The following is a 20,117-nucleotide window of genomic DNA, read 5'->3' as shown; positions in this document are numbered from 1 at the left end:
CCATGTAATTCACAATTTTGAAAGAGGCACCGTTGCTTATCATAATTATAAACTTAGCATGCTTACTCTATTTACTTAATACTTAGAGGTAGATAAGAGTAACAGAGAAAATGCACTTCCACTTCATAACCAGTTGTGAACCTCACCCAACGGAACCACTGACCCTAGGGCCACATGTTTCAAAATTTTGCAAATTTTATCATAAAATGGTTGATTAATACTAAAGAGCAGATTTCAAAGCATTTATTTATTTTCAGACTATGTTATTTTATGCCCAGAAGCAGAGAAGAAGATTTTCAAAGAATAATGATTTTTCACTATATAATCAATAGAGCCCCGCCCTAATACCAGAACATCTGACCCTGGGGACATAAAATTCACAATTTAGGAAAGGGACACTCTTGCTGATCCTAACTATGTGCCTATTTAGTTTATTTAATACCCAGAAGCAGAGAAGAAGATTTTCAAAGAATTAATGCATCTTCACTATATAATCAATAGAGCCCCACCCTAACACCAGAACCCCTGACCCTGGGGCCATAAAATTCACAATTTTGGAAGAGGCACTCTTGCTCATCATAACTATGTACATAGTTAGTTTATTTAATACCCAGGAGCAGAGAAGATTTTCAAAAAATTAATGCATTTTCACTATATGATCAATAGAGCCCCGCCCTAACACCAGTACCCCTAACCCTGGGGCCATAAAAGTCACAATTTTGGAAGAGACATCCTTGCTCAACATATCTATTGTACTTAGTTAGTGTATTTAATATCCAGGTGCAGAGAAGAAGATTTTCAAAGAAATAATGCATTTTCACTATATAATCTATATAGCCCCGCCCTAACACAAGAACCCCTGATCCTGGGTCCATGAATTTCACAATTTTGGTAGAGGACTCAAAGTTCATTACATTCATGCCAACAGTTTGCCCGTTTGATGTCCAGGAGTAAAGAAGATTTTTTTAAGATTGCAATAATATTAATGGTTTTGGCCCCACCCCTCAGGCCCCAGGGGGGCGGGGACCATAAAATTCACAAGTATGTTTCCCTTTAGCCATAGATGCTGTATACTAAATTTGGTTGAAATTGGTTCAGTGGTTTCAGAGAAGAAGCTGAAAATGTCCAAATGTTAACACACGACGGCGGACGGACGACGACGGACGAAAACGGATAGCAATAGGTCACCTGAGCTACTCAGGTGACCTAATAAATAGATAAAATATGCATTGCAAAATCTAAACGGAGGTAAAAGGAAAAAAAGAACGAGGAAATCCAGAATCTTTCTAAGCAGGGTTCGAAAACATTTATTTTTGCATGTTAGAGCGCCTAGACGTGTCAACAAAAACATGCAGTCCATAATCAATTTACAGAAGGACTTTTTACATCTAATTTAAGGAAAAAAACTATCTTCTATTTTGGTATTTGCGAACGTTAATGCTGATTTAACGGTCGAAAACCGAGTTTTACGCGTCGCCGGTAAAACGGATGTTTACGACCGTTAAATCAGCATAAACGGTCGCAAATACCAAACTAAAAGATAATTGTTCCCATTCTAATGCAATTTAAACATTTTGTTTGTTATTATACCCCTCGCAAATGAAGTTGAGGGGGGATAGAAAAATCACCGTGTCCGTGTGTCTGTCTGTACAAACGTGTCCGCTCAATATCTTTCTTGCGGAGGAACATAAGAAGCTACTACTTCACACAAAGATTGCTCATGTCCTAAGGGTGTGTCAAGACCTTGACCCAAGGTCATTTGAGGAAGTTCAAGGTCACTGGAAGAAAAATTATATAATTTGTGTCGGTCCTTATCTTTCTTAAGGATAAACTTGGTAAATTTCCATTTGACACAAAGATTTCTCATGACCTAAGGTTGTGTAATGACCTTGCAATTGACCCAAGGTCATTTGGGGAAGTTCAAGGTCACTGGAAGAAAAATATCGTTATCCGTGTCGGTCCATATCTTTCTTATGGATAAACTTGGTAAGTAACCATTTGATATAAAGATTCCTCATGACCTAAGGGTGTGTCAGAGAAAATATCTCTTACTAATTAATGTTTGCAGCTCTCCATCGGCAAGTGGTGCTGTTTTTCATAGGAGTAAAAATTTTTCGAGAGGGACTTTAAACAACAAACAAATATACAGAACATGAAATCACTTGTTAAAGTTAAATAAATATTTGTAATTATACGAACATGTTTGGTTTTTTTCCACATCTTCCAATTAAAATGAATCTTTATAGTAAACCTGGTACATACCTGTTTGCAGGAGATTCAGGTCATGATGGTGCCTGAAGTAGTCCTCAATTTTGTGGATTATGTCTGCAAAAAATGCAACAACTTTAATTTGGAAGAATGTTAATGTTTATTAGTTAATATAACATAAGCTAGAGGTACTGTGAGCAATGAGCTCACTAAATGATATACCCCCGCCTGCCATATGAATATAAAGGGAGTGTCCATGTTTTGTTGTGGGTAACCCAAAATATGTGTCAGATCAAGAAATAAAATAAGAGGTGCACAATAGCAATATGTAATAAAGAATCTGTGAAAGTTTCATCAAATTTCATTCAGTGGTATGAGAGGAGTTGCGGATAAGAGATGGATACCCCAAAGCTTAATAGACAGACGGACGTACAGACAGACGGACATAACGATTACTATGTATCCTCCCGCTTTTCAAGAGGGGGGAATAAAAATTCTAAAATTGACATCACACCAGAGGTATAAAATTTATAAATTTAGACCAATCTGAAAATAAAACTTACTAAAAATGCTTGACATTTTAATTAATTTTCATTTGTTTCAGTACGTTTAATGATGTCAAAATAATTACTACAGTGGACCCTCATTTATCCGGACGCTTTGGTTCCCAGTAAATTTGTCCGGATATGTGAAGCATCCGGATATCTGAATCACCAGTTAAACAAGACAATATAACATTTAAAAATTTCGTTCCCATGAAAAATCGTCCGGATACTGAAGCATCCGGATATCTGGCGTCCGGATATCTGAGGGTCCACTGTAGTATATTGGTAGGGAATTATTTAAGTTACTAGATACATTTAAAGCCCGTGTGTTTAGTTTTTTTTTTTTTACTTTTACCACTTACCAACCCTCTCCATACTCAACTGACGGTTTACTTGAAATGAACACACAATGGTATAAAATAATGAGACGGACAATTTTTTTATAATTCATATTCATGTTCATGTAATGACAAGACCACTTCCATAACCGTACACCTTGTGATGGACAATTTAAGGCAAAACTGAGTTCGTGTTTCGAATAAAGAAATAACAAACTTATGCCGTTTTTGGATGTAGGTTCTAGTAGTTCGGTTCAAAGAGATATGGACATATGAAACCTTCTCAGCAAACTCTCTTATTATACCCCCCGCTTGAAAAGTGGGAGGGTATATAGTAATCGGTATTTCCGTCCGTCCGTCCGTCCGTCTGTTACGCTTTGGGGTACCCATCTCTTATCCGCAACTCCTCTCATACCACTGAAGGAAATTTAATGAAACTTTCACAGATTCTTAATTACATATTGCCATTGTGCACCTCTTATTTTACTTTTTGATCTGACATATATTTTTGATTTTCCAGAGCAAAACATGGACACTGCCATTATATTCATATGGGAGGCGGGGGGTATCATTTAGTGAGCTCATTGCTCACAGTACCTCTAGTTAGAATTATATAGTTGGATAATGTCTGTTTCTAAGTACATACGTGTGTATAGATGTCCATAATAAATTGTCACCATCACAAAGATCACCTTATGAAAAAAAATCTTAGTGGCGTTCCGATTAATCGATTATCTAATCGAAAAGGCCCCGATAATAGATAATCAATTATAATTTTTATAACTGATTTATCAAAATATAGTTAAAAGCAAATTATTCTTATGAATTCTTCATTCAATTTTTTATGAATGTAACTATATTTTAAGTAATTTTTTAATGAATGAGTCAAATGATACAAAATACATCAAAAGTGCAATGTAAAAGTCATTTCTGACTCAAGAGGTTTTTTAATTTACTCTTGTATTTTTATTTAAAAATGAATAAATTTAATACTTGAAATCAATGGATGAAAGTGCATCCGATTATTTCGATAATCGATTATGAAATAAATTCTGAGATCCCATCACTAGAAAATATGAAATTTGATTTGGTACATGTAGTAGAGACCTTTAAACTTAAGTTTCATATCATTTTGAATTACAATATGTCTGAATCACGAAAGTCGATTCTATTTGTGGAAATTTTTGGTCAACACTGGCGTATATGTAATGGTACTCACACGTACATGTATATACAATATTAATTCTAAAAATCTAATCAACAATATATTCTCTTGATGTGATATTTTATAAACCCTACAAACACATGTAACGTTATTTAATACTTAATTATCGCAATACATATATTTCCCGTGATAAAAATTACATGTACATAATTGAACTTACCATCCCTTTTATGGGGGTTATTGCAATGTTGACTACTCACGACAGCTGGAAGCAACAAGAAAGATTTATTCTTAACCTTAGATATCACCAGGCATAGCATGCAGAGGCTGAATTTTGAGCTATAAGAATTAAATTTTCACAGCAAAGTTTAATACAATCAATGTTTACTTTATTTTTGAAATGTAAAATTCATTTTGCAATTCAGTTTTCTTTTTGTATTTTTAATTTGTTGACCTTGACTAGATTACAAACGGTGTCACCTAGTATGTTTCACTGACCCTCTGCAAAGGAGACTGGGGTAACTGATTTGGATTCTTCAATAAAAGTTTCAAGTTTATAGACTATATTTCGATTCGTTTGTTTGTACCTGCTAAGGTATGATGAATGATTTGCATTTGATTATGAATAATATTCCTTCAGTAAAATCGTTAGCGTTAACTTTCGATCAGAGGGATCGTGAACCGTAAGCTGTAACCATTGATATTATACTAAGTTCCGAACTCGTGTTGTATGTAAAAAAAAAAAAATCATGCGATTTCCTGGGTTTTTTTTCACTGTGTTCAGAGAAATAAAACACCAGATTTTAACGTTTTGGTAACAATGCTTAGTTGTTCATTTTGAAGGTACATGTACCAATTCGTAAATGTATGCATATACTAACACCCAAAAAAGTAGTAGGATTTATTTTGAGTTTTGTCAATACAAAATACGGTTTACTTACCAAAAACTGCACTAATCCACAGAAATGATATCATCTCGGCAAAGTTAGAAAAGACAGAGTGATAAGGCTATATAATATACTAATCATATAGGTAACCTAGGTCACGTGATTAGAGTTAGAATTTTGATTTTACTGACAGGGGTTCAGTGTAATAAAAGTTGACGGTAAAGTTATGAATACATGTACATATGTACAAACTTAAATTTTCTTTGAATAATATTAAATATCTAGAGAAAACCCATTCTAAAATGGGTACCTGTAAAGTGCGAAACGAAATAGAAACGAAACGAAACGAAACGAAATCTGCCGAAACGAAACGAAACCTACCGAAACGAAATCAAGACGAAACGAAACGAAATCAAAACGAAACCCAACGAAACGAAACGAAACAAAACTATCAAAATGTTTGGGTTTTTTTTCAAATCAAGGTACATGTATATAATTATAATATGTGTAACTGCATGTGGACTTTTTTTGCTTCAAATAAAATTTATATAGTTCAAGCACTTGTTAATATAAAATTTAATTACCGATACATTAGGCTCCCTTCTCAGTCTCATGATGTATTTACATGTTTGCCAGCTGCACATATGCACGAGCGTACTATGCATATATAATTTCAATATGTGCAGTATTTTCTAATTTTTATATCTTACTCTTATTTTCAGTCCTTATTACAACATTGCTATCAAAATTGATGAGCTACACGTAAAGGCTCGTTTATGTACGGGTCGAATTAAAGTCACTTTTCTTTTGTATTACGAATGTCTTAAAACATAGGATGAACCATAGACTTTAGTAGTATTTAGTATTCCATTCCGAGGTTTCTGGTTTTATCGTTCAATTGTACATATAACTCCAACCGAAATCCTGTGTATCCTTTCTACGTACATACGGTCCTCTTCTATCGAGGTAATTTTCGAGGAAGAAATGAGTGGTTTGCAATAAAGAGGCTCGACCAGAGACATCTAAAACGATTTAACTGACAAGAAAAAATTCTCTCGAAGCGAACGATGTCTTTTTTAAGTAGGTAAATTATTCAGTGAGATAAAACAAAATATGACATAGGCGTCGGAAGCGGGGTTGGGGGTGGGGGGTTAGCCCCCACTTTTTTTGCGAAGATATATATTATATAGGCATTGAAAATTGGGTTTTTTGTTGGTTAAGCCCCCCCCCTCCTTTTTCAATTTCCTTCCGACGCCTATGTATGAGCTTGCAGTGAAACAATTGCCTGTGGTGCTTGAACTATATAAATTTCATATGAAGTAAGAATAGACCATATGTTTTGTTTGTTTCGTTTCGACAGGTTTCGTTTTGAGTTCGTTTTGTTTCGTCTTGATTTCGTTTCGTTTCGGTAGGTTTCGTTTCGTTTCGGTACATTTCGTTTCGTTTCGGCAGATTTCGTTTCGTTTCAGTTCGTTTCGTTCCGTTTCGTTTCTATTTCGTTTCGCACTTTACAGGTACCCATCAAAAATAAAAGATCCACTTGGAAAAACAAGTTTAACGCAAGCTTTTAAGAATTATGTTTCAAAATTCAACAGAATGAGAGACATCAGTCATCCGAGTGGAACAGTATCAACTAAATATTCCTGGTAGATAGTTTTCGATATGCCAAAATTTAGCAAGAGTTATTTCCTGTTTGTCGCCCGCCATACTGGAGGTCGAAATGCTCATATTCCTTCATTGTTCAACCAATTTAAATATTTAATGTTTGCTATTTTGAATTAGGAATCATTATTTTTCTGAAGTGTATAATTTTTTGAAAGCCTCCTTTATTAAAAAAAAAATTAATCAAGATTTTCTACCTAATATTTCTGCTACATCCTCTAAAACTGGGTAAGACAAAGAGAGAAAATCACCTAGTCGACCTCCAAGATGGCGGCCTACGGGAAGTAACTCTCGCTTAATTCAGGCCAATCGAAAACTATCTATAGGACCGTTCAATAAGTAAATCAACATACGGTTTATAAGATAAATGTAGAAGCACATATTTTTTGCTCTACTGGTCAGAGTCCAGAAGAGCTTTTGCGAAGGTAAAGTGTCTGTCGTCCTTCCGTCTGTCTGAAAACAATTTTTCAAATTGCTACTCCTCCTACAGTTTTTGGTTTGATTTCAATATAGCTTGGCACACAAGTAGACTACAATAACATATTGCATAATTTTATGATGAATTGTGTTGCCATGGATACCAAAATATAAAAATTTCTGCGAAATTCCTATGAAACAATTCTCCTTTAGTTTTGGCCTGATTTCAATACAACTTGGCACACAAGTAGACTATGCTACATAGTTTAGTGCAGCAGTTTTTCATTTTGATGAACAGTGTTGTCATGATTTTGTCATGATACATAATTAAGTGGAGCGGTTTTTAACTTTGTAGAACAGTGTTATGGTTACTTAGAATAGAAATTTCTGTGAAATTCCTGGAAATAGGTATCCTTGTACAGTGTCCGTTTGAATTCAATTTAACTTGACACGCATGTAGACTACACTATGGTGCATAAGTCTGTATATTGCTGCCTGTTGCAAAGTTTCAAATCCAAGTTTTTCTTTTGCTAATAGTACAGACCAGTAGAGTGACCTACAGTCTCATCAGAGACTTCAGGTAAGTTTTCTTCAAAAACGTTCATATTCACAATTTTAAGATTGATTGAGTGTCTGTTATTACCCCCCCCCCCCCTTAGAAGAAGGAAGGGAATATTGTTTTGCTGCTGTCTGTCGGTCCAACAAGTTTCCGTTCATTTTCCGTTGCACATTCTGAAATAGAATTCGGTATACAGATTTATCATATGAATACCTACGTCAAGTTCTGTTTTGGGTACGATCCATCATCGAGCCATTTTTGACAGAGTTATGCAGCTTGGACTTAGAAAAATTCCAATGATTTGCAGTTTCCGTTCATTTTCTTCGCAGAGGTAATTTGGGACAGAGTTATGCCCCTTGGAATTAAAAAGAATTGAAATTATTTGATGTTTCTGTTCATTTCCTTTCCAGCGATTGCACATACTGAAATGAAATTTGATATTATACAATTATGGACTTCAATGTAGGTCAATATGTGGTTATGGCAATTGATATTGACCTCAGACACAGAAAGTGATAGCGACCGAGCCAGCGAGGTCGCTATCATTTTCTGTGTCTGAGGTCAATATCAATTGCAACGAGTCCTTATAGCCACGCGCACATATTGACCGTTCACTGAAGTCCATAATAGTTATATTATATAATCACTCAAAGTGAATGCACTGACACAGTCATTACTAAACAGACTTGGCTGTCATTACGTCAAAATGGTTAAATTCACGCTTCTTATGTCTTCACGTTCCACGTAAATTTAGTGCAACCGAACGGCGTGTCGTGCGATATCATTTTCCGCGGAGACGCGCTTTCGCATCGATATCTCAAAAGGAGGAATATCACGTGAGGTAATTCCAGCCAATGAAAACTACGAAAATAATCTTCTTATATAATATACAGATTTATCATATGAATACCTATGTCAATTTGTGTTTTCGGTACGATCTAGCAATTTGGGGCAGAGTTAAGCCCCTTGGACTTAGAAAAGTTCCAAGCATTTGGGTGAGATGGTACAAGTGTTTTACAAACATTTCTCCTTTTAAAAAAAGTGTTTAACAAACATACCTTGCTTTATATCCGATTTGAGAATTTTCACGCGTAAGGAGACATCACTAAAAACCGCGGACGGGCTTCAAATATAGGCATTTACTCCATACGTAGGGTCATTGAGTAATGAGGGTCTTTGGGAACCAGGCAAAATTTATAACAGTGTTGGGACCGTACAAGAAAAATAATGCATTAAAAAAAGACATGTCCCATGGATACATCTTGATGATCATGAAATTGTTGCAGCAATAATAACGAAAACCATTGTAATGGTAACGAATATATATTAGAATATTATATATAACTACATGTATAACATGGATGCAAAGCACTTTACTGATGCTTTCCACAAATAAACACCTATCATGCTTCTAATGATTCTTTTTCAATAAACTGTACAGGCCCTGCACTTTAAAGAATTGAATAGAGTGCATATATGAGAGTAAAATATCAAGTATTGAATATGGGAAATGTCTTCTTATTCATATCCCCTTTGTTAACTCATAACAACAAGAGGCCCACGGGCCTTATAGGTCACATGAGTATCATGTAACAACTTTCCAACAATTGAATTTGGTTTGTGCTTTAAACAAAAGCCATGAAATTCAAAATTTTGAAAGGGGCACCACTGTTTATGATAAACTTAGCATGCTTACTTTGCTTACTTAATACCCAGAGGTAGATCAGAGTAACGAAGAGAAAATGCATTTCCATTTTATAACCACCAGCTGTGCACCCCAACCTGCAGGAGCCACTGACCCCTGGGGCCACATATTTCAAAATTTTGGAAATTTTATCGTAAGTTTTAAATTTTATTTCATCATAAATGGTTGATTAAAACCAAAAAGCAGATTTCAAAGCATTACTTTATTTTCAGACTATGTACATCCCCCCCCCCCCCCCGCAGCACCCCTAACCCGAGTGCCCTGAAATGAACCATTTTGCAAGAGGCACCTTTCTTCGATCATAAATATGTACCTAGATCATTGGCATATTACATAGGAGCCAAAGGAAAAGAATATCTAAAGAATTAATGCATTTTCACAAAACAAGAGGCCCAGGGGCCACATCGCTCACCCGAGCAAACCGGCTAGGAAAAAGCACAAATCAGATCAGGGTTCATATGCATAAAAAATCTAAGAATTTTTATTAAGTATTATACTTATTCCCAGATCAAACTGCTTAACTAAGAAACATACTTTAAGTTTCATGCATAAAAATTCTAAATGCATTACTTAGTGCATCATAGCAAAGCATATCACTTCTTGCTTAAAATAAAACGTCACAATGGTGTGACGTCATTGCGGGTTTTGACGATATTGAATCTCCCGTTTTACGTCATCATCGTCTGAATATGGCAGAGAAGAAACGTAAACCAAACTGGACACTGGAAGAATGTTTACATTTAACGCGTTTATTTAACGATAATAAGAAAATTTTGAGGGCTATATTCGGCGCCGGAGTTACCACTCAAAAGAAGAGGGAAGTATGGAAAAATATTACTGAAGCAATTAATGCAGCCAACCCTTCAACCGTCCGGACTATAGAAGAAGTCGAAAAGAAGTAGCATAACATCCACATGAAGGGGAGGGGAGAAATATCTGATTTTAGAAGAAGTTTGCAAAAAACAGGTTCGTGAAATGCTTGGTATGCTTGTTATGTCAGCCATGTTGTTTACCGTACCTAAGATACAAGTGATACAAGGGTGATAACTCTATTGTCGGTATTGAGGCATTATATATAACGGGATGTAAGCAGTAGATCTAACTGTGAAATTCTGAAATTGATATTCCAAGTCAAGAGACTCATAATGTATTAAAAATTTATTTTATAAAGTACCAAAATTACATGTGTAATAATGTACCGTAGGACTATTCGAATGACAAAAGACAGGCGTCAAAGACTGAAAGAGTAGACTGTGTCAAATTTGGAAATTATTTTAGCACGGAAAGATTACGGAAATTTGGACGACCTTGGTAATCATGCAGATTGTTTATTTTGATTTATTAGTATATTATAGGTCATAGTCTCACTGTGTTTACCCTAATGGCCCGTGCGAGAATATAACCATACCTTTATTTTTTATAACCCCACCCCCCCCGACCAATAATTTCACTTACCGAAAATACTTTACACAATCTAATGATTAGTTGATGTTAAATCCTCTTGCATACTCGCTACACTTACATTGGATCTATCATCTAACATCTACTTTTAATTAGATTGTGCACACCGCGAAGAACTTTTAGATTTTCCAAACAAATGCCTAGATCTGTGTAATAATGATTTGTTCAGAAACAAAAAAAATCATATACTATAGTGAATTACAATCAGCTCGAAATTAGCAAGCCATAGTGAAAAAAATATTACTATCTCAGCTAAAGTGATCCCCGGTATTTTTTGATAAAGAAAATGTAAACTTTTTTATATACATGAAATAATGGATATATCTTTTTGAAAGCAACAAAAAACAAATTTTAAATAATAACAAAATGCTTCAATTTACATAGGTGGAGGACCGGCAGAGAAACCATTACGTGCACTGTCACAAGCTGTTGAGGAGGTAATTGGTGAGGAAAATGTTTCTATCTGCGGAATATCTGGGGCCTTTGATTCCTCTTTGATGACGTTTAACAATTTCAACAGGGGCATGGAAGACATTCCATCGAGTTCACTGCAAGGGTAAGGCTTTCTTAAGTGTCAGTCAACTTTATTACTGTTTTTTTTTTTAAATCTCGATATTGACTGTTCTGGCTGATTTTTTTTTTTTTTTTGAATAGTAAATCGATAATTTGATGCTCATAAATGACGAGTATAATTCTTTAAAAATTATTTTTTAAACAGCTCGACCCACAGCTCTCAACGTGCACGAGTCAGCCCATTATCCAAGAAGACGTGTCACTGGGTATCTCGGCCTTCCCAATGCCGCCAAATTCTCCAAGAGAAACTACAGCTACATGTAACCTAGCTAGAGAGAAACTTCAACTCGAAGTTGAGAACCTCCGTCTGAGGAATGCCCTTCTGAAGCAACAATTGAAATACTTCAATAAAAAACACTTATAAAACTTTTTATTAATGTTTATACTGAAAATAAATTATATTCGATAAAGGTAAAATAATAAATGTCCTCCCTAGAAATGATTCATTGTAATGTGATTTCTGTATGCTCTGCCATCCAGATTGTCGGGGACACAGTTGTTGTTGTCAGCATCATCGTCATCACTGCCCTCATTAGAATCCTCGTCACTTTCTCCATCCTCGTCAATGATTGGCGTGTTGAGCAATTTTGCTAAATTATGAAGTACTGCGCAGGCCATAATAATCTTGCAAGCCCTCTCTGGACACAACCTTATCTCAGAATGTAATACATGAAAACGTCTTTTCCATTGTCCTATGGTTCTCTCAACAATGCACCTCGTCACCTTGTGTGATCTATGAATGAAAAATAAATAAATACAGGCACGTAGCATCGTTTTTGAAAAGGGGGGGGGGGCAACCTGAGAATTTTTTTTTACTTAAAAAAAGTTGACAGCCAAAGGAAAAAAACCTCGAAAATCCTATATATATATCTAATGTTTTCCTATATTTCCTTGCTATGAATATACTGTGTTAGAAAACGGGGGGGGGGGGGCAACCATCTTTTCAATGGACATTTTCTATAGTAACGGTAATGTTGGGAAAAAAAGTGCCCCCCCCCCCCTGTTGCTAGTTGCCTGAAATAATTGATTAATGAAGATGTATGCAATAATTAGGGGGAGGGTAGGTTCTTACTTGAAAAAGTATACTATTTCTGGTTGTTTTCTTTTTTATCGAATGGCGATAATGCGGTAACTAACTGTATATCAACCTTGAAATATGTCGATGCAGAAAATAATGAGAAAAAAGTTCGCAGTATAACATCATTATTAAATAAGACATATTTACCCATTGTATCTTCTTTCCTGTTGGGTTGCAGGGTTAAGGAAGGGAGTCAGGATCCAGTTTTTGCACGGATAGCCACTATCACCGAGAAGGTGACATTTAAGAGGAATTAGTCCGGGTGTTTGAAATAATTGGCTAATGCAACTTTCTCGCAAAATTCTTGCGTCATGTGTTGACCCTGGCCACTTGGCGACTATGTCCAGTATATGACAATGTGCATCCACGACAAGTTGCACATTAACACTGTGGAAGTTTTTTCTGTTAACAAATTCTTCTTCATTAACTGTAGGACGCAATATCCTAACATGGGTCCCGTCGATAGCGCCAAGCACTCCCGGAAAATTGGCGATTGCGTGAAAGTCTGTCTGGTGCCTGTGAATTGTCTGAGCGTCGGTAGGAAATTTTATATATCTTTGAATGATATGTGGTCGAGTTAATGTAGAGACCCTTTGAACAATTCTAGACACAGTGGATTGGTGAATTCCGAAGTCATCCCCGTTACATAACTGCATTTTTCCTGTTGCGAAATAGCGAAGAGCTATCATGACTTGTAAATTAGTTGGTATGCTACAATTTCGACTTGTTGCTGGTGAAACGAAATCGTCAATCAGCGTCCCGATATGTTCAATTCCTTGTCTATCAAAACGGTAGCGTGTGATAAGTCCCACAGCATTGTATTCCGTAAAGGGATCTAATCTCCGCTTAAAAACACGACGTTGTCTTTGCTGTCTTGCAGCCATTTTGCTGTGGTAAGCAAAATGCTTAAAAACTTTAGACAAGGTGAGGGGTTGTTTAACTTTAAGCATATTCTAAGACATATAAGTAAGAATAAGAAACGTCATGCAATCCACTTACAACGTAAAGTGACGTACTAAGTAAAAAACGTCACTCTGCTTAAGGTAAATCGGCACTTGAGAATATACTTGGCAGAATAAGAATTTTTATGCATATGAACCCAGAACTGAAAATTTACTGAGGGGGGGGGGACTTGAATTTTAATACTTCTTGAGAATGCCCTTATATTAATACAGCATATGACTTTGCTGTTCTTGATAAAAAGATTTTTTAAAAACATTTTCTTCCTATATTACTTTAAATTGATTTGAATTTGATTCCCAATTGTTTCCCTCCCTATCCCAAAGGGCCCTGATTAAAACATTTAAATCTTCAATACATGATGATGCTTACATGTCCATATGACTAAACATAGCTTTTCTGTTCTTGGGATTTTCCCCTTTATTTTTCTATGTAAAACTTTGATCCACCATTGTGGCCCCACCCTACCCTTGGAGATTATGATTTGAACAAATTTAATTCTACACAACCTGAAAATGCTTCAATATAAATACTAGTATCACTAATCATGGCTTTGCTATTCTTGAAAAGAAGATTTTAAAAATATATTTTAATGTAAAACTTGGATTCCCCATTGTGGCCCCACCCTATCCTTGGGGGTTATGATTTGAACAAACTAGAATCTACAAATATCTCTAATCATGGCTTTGAAGTACTTGAGAAGAAGATTTTAAAAGAATTCCCTATCTAGTCCTATGTAAAACTTTGATCGGCCATTTCGACCTCATGCTAAGCCCTGGGGTCATATTTGAACAAAATTGAACCTACACTACCTGGGGATGATTTTTACATGAGTTTCATCTTTCCTGTCTCAATGATTCTTGAGAAAAAGATTTCAAAGATTTCCCTATCTAGTCCTACTTAAAACTTTGATCGGCCATTTTGACCCCACCCTAACCCCCGGGGGTCAGGATTTGAACAAATTTGAATCTACACTAGTCTACCTGATGATGCTTCCACATGATTTTCATCTTTCCTGGCCCAGTGGTTCTTAAGAAGAAGATTTTTAAAGGTTTTTCCTATATATTCCTATCTAGTGGCCCCACCCTACCCCCGGGGGTCATGATTTAAACAAACCTGAATCTACACTACATGAGGATGATTCCACATGATGATTGAGAAGATTTTTTTTTAAATGTCATTAATTGTTCACTAATTATAATTATCTCCCCTTGGAAAACGGCGAGGCCCGTCATTTGAACTTGAACCCCTTCACCTAAGGATACTTTGTGACAAGTTTGGTTGAAATTGGCCCAGTGTTTCTTAAGGAGAAGATGAAAATGTGAAAAGTTTACGACGACGACGACGACAGACAACGGACAAATTTTGATCAGAAAAGCTCACTTGAGCTCTCGGCTCAGGTGAGCTAATAATCATTAGAGCCCTGCCCTAACACCAGAGCCTGACCCAGGGGCCATGAAATTCATAAATTGGAAAGAAGCATCCTTCCTCATTAAAACTATGTACATAGTTCATTGGTTTAATACCCAGGAGCAGAGGAGAAGCTTTAAAAAAAATTTATGCATTTTCACTAAATAACCAATAGATCCCCGCCCTCGCTCTAGAACCCCTGACACAGGGGCTATAGAATTCACACATTTTGGAAGAGGCATTCTGAGCCATTCTCGCTCATTATAACTATGTACTTACATGTAGTTTGTTTGTTTAATGCCCAGGAGCAGAAAAGAAGAATTTCAAAGAATTAATGCATTTTCACTACATAATCAATAGAGCCCCTCCCTAACTACAGAACCCCTGACCCAGGGGCCATGAAATTCACAAATTTGGAAGAAGCCGTCTTATTCAACATAAATATATACAGTCATGTACTTGGTTACTAGTTCATTAAATGCCCAGGAGCAGAGAAGATTTTCAAAGAAATAATGCATTTTCACTATGTAATCTATTTAGTCCCGCCCTAGCAGCAGAACCACTGATCCTGGGGCCATGAATTTCACAATTTCAGTAGAGGACTTAATGCTGATTACAATCATGCCAACAGTTTGACTGCTTGGTGTCCAGGAGTATAGAAGAAGATTGTTAAAGATTGCATTAATTTTAGTGGTTTTGGCCTCACCCCTCAGGCCCCAGGGGGCAGGGACATTGAAATTTTATCAATTATTGTTCCCCTTCCCCCACAGATGCTTTGTGCCAAAATAAGTTGAAATTGACTGAGCGGTTGCAGAGAAGATGAAAATGTTCAAATGTTAACGGACGACGCACGACGACGGACAAAAAAGGATAGCAATAGGACACGTGAGTTTACTCAGGTGACCTAAAATTAAACTTTGCTTTATAACAATAATGATTTTCCTAAAAACTAAAAAAAATCCAAATATTTAAAACTCATAAGAATTTCAGCAGAGCTGGTGGGGTACAATTTGAAAGTTTTGCATTTTAAGTTATTTCTAAATTACAAAAAAGGAAAATATTAAGAAGCAAAATTCTAGATTTATAGGGTTGAGGGAATGATATAAACATTGATGTATATTAAATATCACCTTATGTACCCCAAGGACTTAACATTTTGTAAATAAATTGATGTCTCTTAATACAGTAAAGAATTAACAATAACCAAGATAGTAACTTTACTGATCTTCCTAGTTTGCAATATGTAATTGACCATTTGTACTCTTCTTGTTTTCTTCAGTTCTATACTCTTCTCCTTCGCTTTCCTCAGTCTCATTCCTCGATCCTCCTGCGACTGTCCGATAGCTATTATATAAAATCATAAACTCTTGGAATGTTCCGATTTTTCGCTTATTCGAGATAGACTTTTTGGCAATGCAAAAAACGATATACACATATGAACTTTTTTTTAGATGTTAAGGTACAAACAATTCTGGAATATTAACATGAAACTGATTTTTACTATAATAATAGAAATTATTTTTGGAGTTTTTTTTTATGAGAAATATTTAGATCATTTTATCTTTACAGTTTACATATTTCGGAAGGGACATTAAACAGTACCCTGTGTCAAGGATAACAACCCCTTTGGCACGTTAAAGATCGTTTCTCTGGATTTCGAAAAAGAGTAGGCTCGCTGGGGCCGCCAGGGAAAGTACAACCTTTCAAAACCGGTCAATAAACAAACATCCGCCGAAACATGGCTGAAATATTGCTGACTCAGCGTTAAACAATATACAAGCTATGATCAGTCACCCTCCCCTGCATCAGGACACAGACTACCAATTACTTTGCTATACATTCCTTTATAATATAAAAAATAATTTTAAAAATTACACCAGCTCAACTTACCTTAAACTTGGCACAGAGTAAGACCAATTTCAGTCCAAAAATTTATCAAACCCTCAGAAACATTCATTGTCTTCAAGTCTTGTTATGGCATCGCAAATAACCCCTACCCTGCTTTTTTCACTTTATCTTCGAGGATAGGGTAAATATGGGCCTCTTTACATGTTGCCTACTACGCGCTTAAAAGCAAAATTTCCCTTTATTATCAATTTTTATGCTTTTTTTCAGACCCTCTCCTTTCTATTTATGTCCAAAAATAACCCCATTCCACTCCATAAACGCCCCAAATAATAAAAAAAAACCCTCTATTTTTTTACTGGAACTACTTGCGTGGTCAATGAAATAGGAGTAAAATTAGTAGCTATAACCATCACTTTTGCTATCTTCACTATTATCCCTCTCGCTTTCTTCATTCTCTTCACTTTTACTGCATTTGCTTCTATCACCAATTCATCAGTTATTTCAGGCAAAACCAAAAAAGATGCAATATGTCTTTGAACCACTTGTACTTTTTCTGATCTTTAATGACAACTTCTTAGGTTGTGATGAGCATGGTATTTGTCTAATGTTTGAACAGACTTTTTTCATGCTAGCTATTAATTATAAATTCATTTCATAACTGATAACAACCAGAATCAATCATGATTCATGTACTGTAGAAGTACATTTTTTCCGCATGGTATTAATTTACGCTATGTACGCGGTCACAAAAAATCCGCGGAAATTTCTCCAAGCGTACTTCGTATAAATGTAAGGCATATAGTGACAGTCAAGAAAACCCGCGTAATTTTCTACCCGCGGATTTAACAGAAATTGAGATTCCGCGGAATTATGACCCCGCGAAAAAAGTACGTCTACAGTATTTTAAAAAATGTAATAAAACAGTAACGCAACGGCATTACAGCATCCAAAACATTTTTAAATTATTAAATAAATATAATTACCTGAATCATCCAAAATATTTTATTAAATGAATATAATAACATGAATAATAAAATTCAAGATCAAACTTAATATATCTCATACTATATATTTTAAGAAAAGTATGGATATTCATTTAAAACATTAGAAAATTAATATATAAAAAAGTATATTTTTGGGGGGAAAAAACATCATATATTTTAGCTGTACTCATCCCTACGCCTATCATTGTTTTTTTCGTTTTTTTTTCTTTTTTTTTTTGTTTGTTTTAATAATTTGAAGATTTATGTTACATTTTGTATTCTTTGTTTGACTTTTAAAAATGCAAAGATATTTTTGTAGGTTTTGTTTTTGAAAAAAATTAATGTCTTTCTTGAGTCTTTAAGGTCATTCGAAAAACCTGCAATTTTTACCTCGACACAGTTTCGTCCTAGACCGTGAATCTTGTCCGCCTCGGATGACTTTCACTATCCCACACTCCTACGTCGACCCACGTGTTTTTTTTCCTACATCTCAAAGAAATTCACTTTTAAAGAAAAATAAATTCGCTAAACTTAGCTGAAAACTGCTTTCAAATTGTCCATGTTAAGAATTGTGAAGACGAATTTCATGCATGTTGAAACTGGTTTATTACCGAAATATCTGTAAAACCAATATGAATGATGGCGATTTTCATTTTAATATCTGGAAAGCAAATCCTTTCACGATACACAGTGTTAAGATTGCTGTGACGAAAATGATAAATGTAATAATTATAATTGGAAATTTTCTAAGTCAAGGGGACAAAAGTCTGCCAAAAATGGCACGATCGTACCCAAAACAAAACTTGACCTAGATATTCTTATGATAAATCTGTATACCAAATTTCATTTCAGTATGCGCAATAGCTGTGAAGAAATGAACGGAAACTTGGTGGACCTACAGACAGCAGCAAAGCAAAATGCCCTCCTTTTTTCGAAGGGGGCATAATAAGGCCATAGATGGTCTTTCTCTTGGGTGTAGGTTCGCGTATAATTGGGGCTTTTTATAAAAGATAAAACCTGTGCAAAACTAGCTGCAGAACTGTTGCGTTATGGTTTTATATATTAGTCTTTGACCATAACGCTACAGATCCCGTAATGCAAACCAGAAGTCTCTGTCGAGACTGAAGCTCTACTGGTTTGTACTTATAGCAAAGGAAGAGAAAAGTACTTAAGCAGTTGGAAATTGAAACTTTTCAACAGCAATAAATAGAATAATGATCCTTGATTAAGTCTCTTTATGTTCTTAGTGTAGTCTACTTGCATGCCACATTATATTATAACCAGACTAAAACTGTTATTTGGAGTAGCATTTTGAGAGTATTTAACAAAAATTTCTATTTTTAGTAACCACGGCAACACCGTTCATCGAAATCAAAAACCGATACACAGAATTATGTATCTTAGTGTAGTCTACTTGTGTGCCAAGTTATATTGAAATCAGACCAAACCTGTAGGAGAAGTAGCATTTTGAAAGAATTTCACAGAAATTTCTATTTTTAGTAACCACGGCAACACCGTTCATCGAAATCAAAAACCGATACACAGAATTATGTATCTTAGTGTAGTCTACTTGTGTGCCAAGTTATATTGAAATCAGACCAAAACTGTAGGAGGAGTAGCATTTTGAAAGAATTTCACAGAAATTTCTATTTTTAGTAACCTGGCAACACCGTTCATCTAAATCAAAAACTGATACACAGAATTATGTATCTTAGTGTAGTCTACTTGTGTGCCAAGTAATATTGAAATTAGACCAAAACTGTAGGAAGAGTAGCATTTTGAAAGAATTTCATGGAAATTTCTATTTTTAGTAACCACGGCAACACCGTTCATTGAAATAAAAAACTGATACACAGAATTATGTATCTTAGTGTAGTCTACTTGTGTGCCAAGTTATATTGAAATCAGACCAAAATTGTAGGAGGAGTAGCATTTTGAAAAATTGTTTACAGACAGACAGACGGACAGACAGACAGACAGACAGACAGACAGACGGACGGACGACGGACGCATTACCAACGCATAAGCTCTTCTGGTCTCTGACCAGTAGAGCTAAAAATGTGCAATTTGGGGCGCAAGATTTTTTACGCACTGTTTGGAAGAACTTCTCCACTTCCCATTTACATTGGTAAATCATCTACCTTTCCCTCCATAATTCTAGACAAATTTTTCATAAATCTGTATATTTCAGACACCTCCCAACCCTGTATAGTCGTCTCTACAAGCGATAAACTCGCAAAAATTAGAATTTTCTGCTATATCCATCAGACAATTCAAATCAAGCCATTTATCGCCTGCTAGAGGCGACTATAAAGAGT

The 20,117-nt window shown here is 35.5% G+C and overlaps 1 protein-coding gene across 1 annotated transcript; it reads right to left on the bottom strand.

The window, feature by feature from the left end:
* Positions 1-11,952: 11,952 nt before the first annotated feature.
* Positions 11,953-13,482, bottom strand: LOC134229219 (putative nuclease HARBI1). The gene is made up of 2 exons (XM_062710927.1): positions 12,746-13,482; positions 11,953-12,253 (listed from the first exon to the last, which is right to left on the bottom strand). The coding sequence occupies exons 1-2, from the start codon at positions 13,480-13,482 to the stop codon at positions 11,953-11,955; spliced, it is 1,038 nt and encodes a 345-aa protein (XP_062566911.1).
* Between the last annotated feature and the right edge of the window lie 6,635 nt (positions 13,483-20,117).

Source organism: Saccostrea cucullata, unplaced genomic scaffold, assembly GCF_032062105.1.
Source record: "Saccostrea cucullata isolate Sc308-1 unplaced genomic scaffold, CSIRO_AGI_Scuc_v1 ctg8255, whole genome shotgun sequence".
In the NCBI taxonomy this organism is placed as follows: Eukaryota; Metazoa; Mollusca; class Bivalvia; order Ostreida; family Ostreidae; genus Saccostrea; species Saccostrea cuccullata.
The sequence above is the reverse complement of the archived record's forward strand: the minus strand, read 5'-3'. Positions and strand labels throughout refer to the sequence as shown.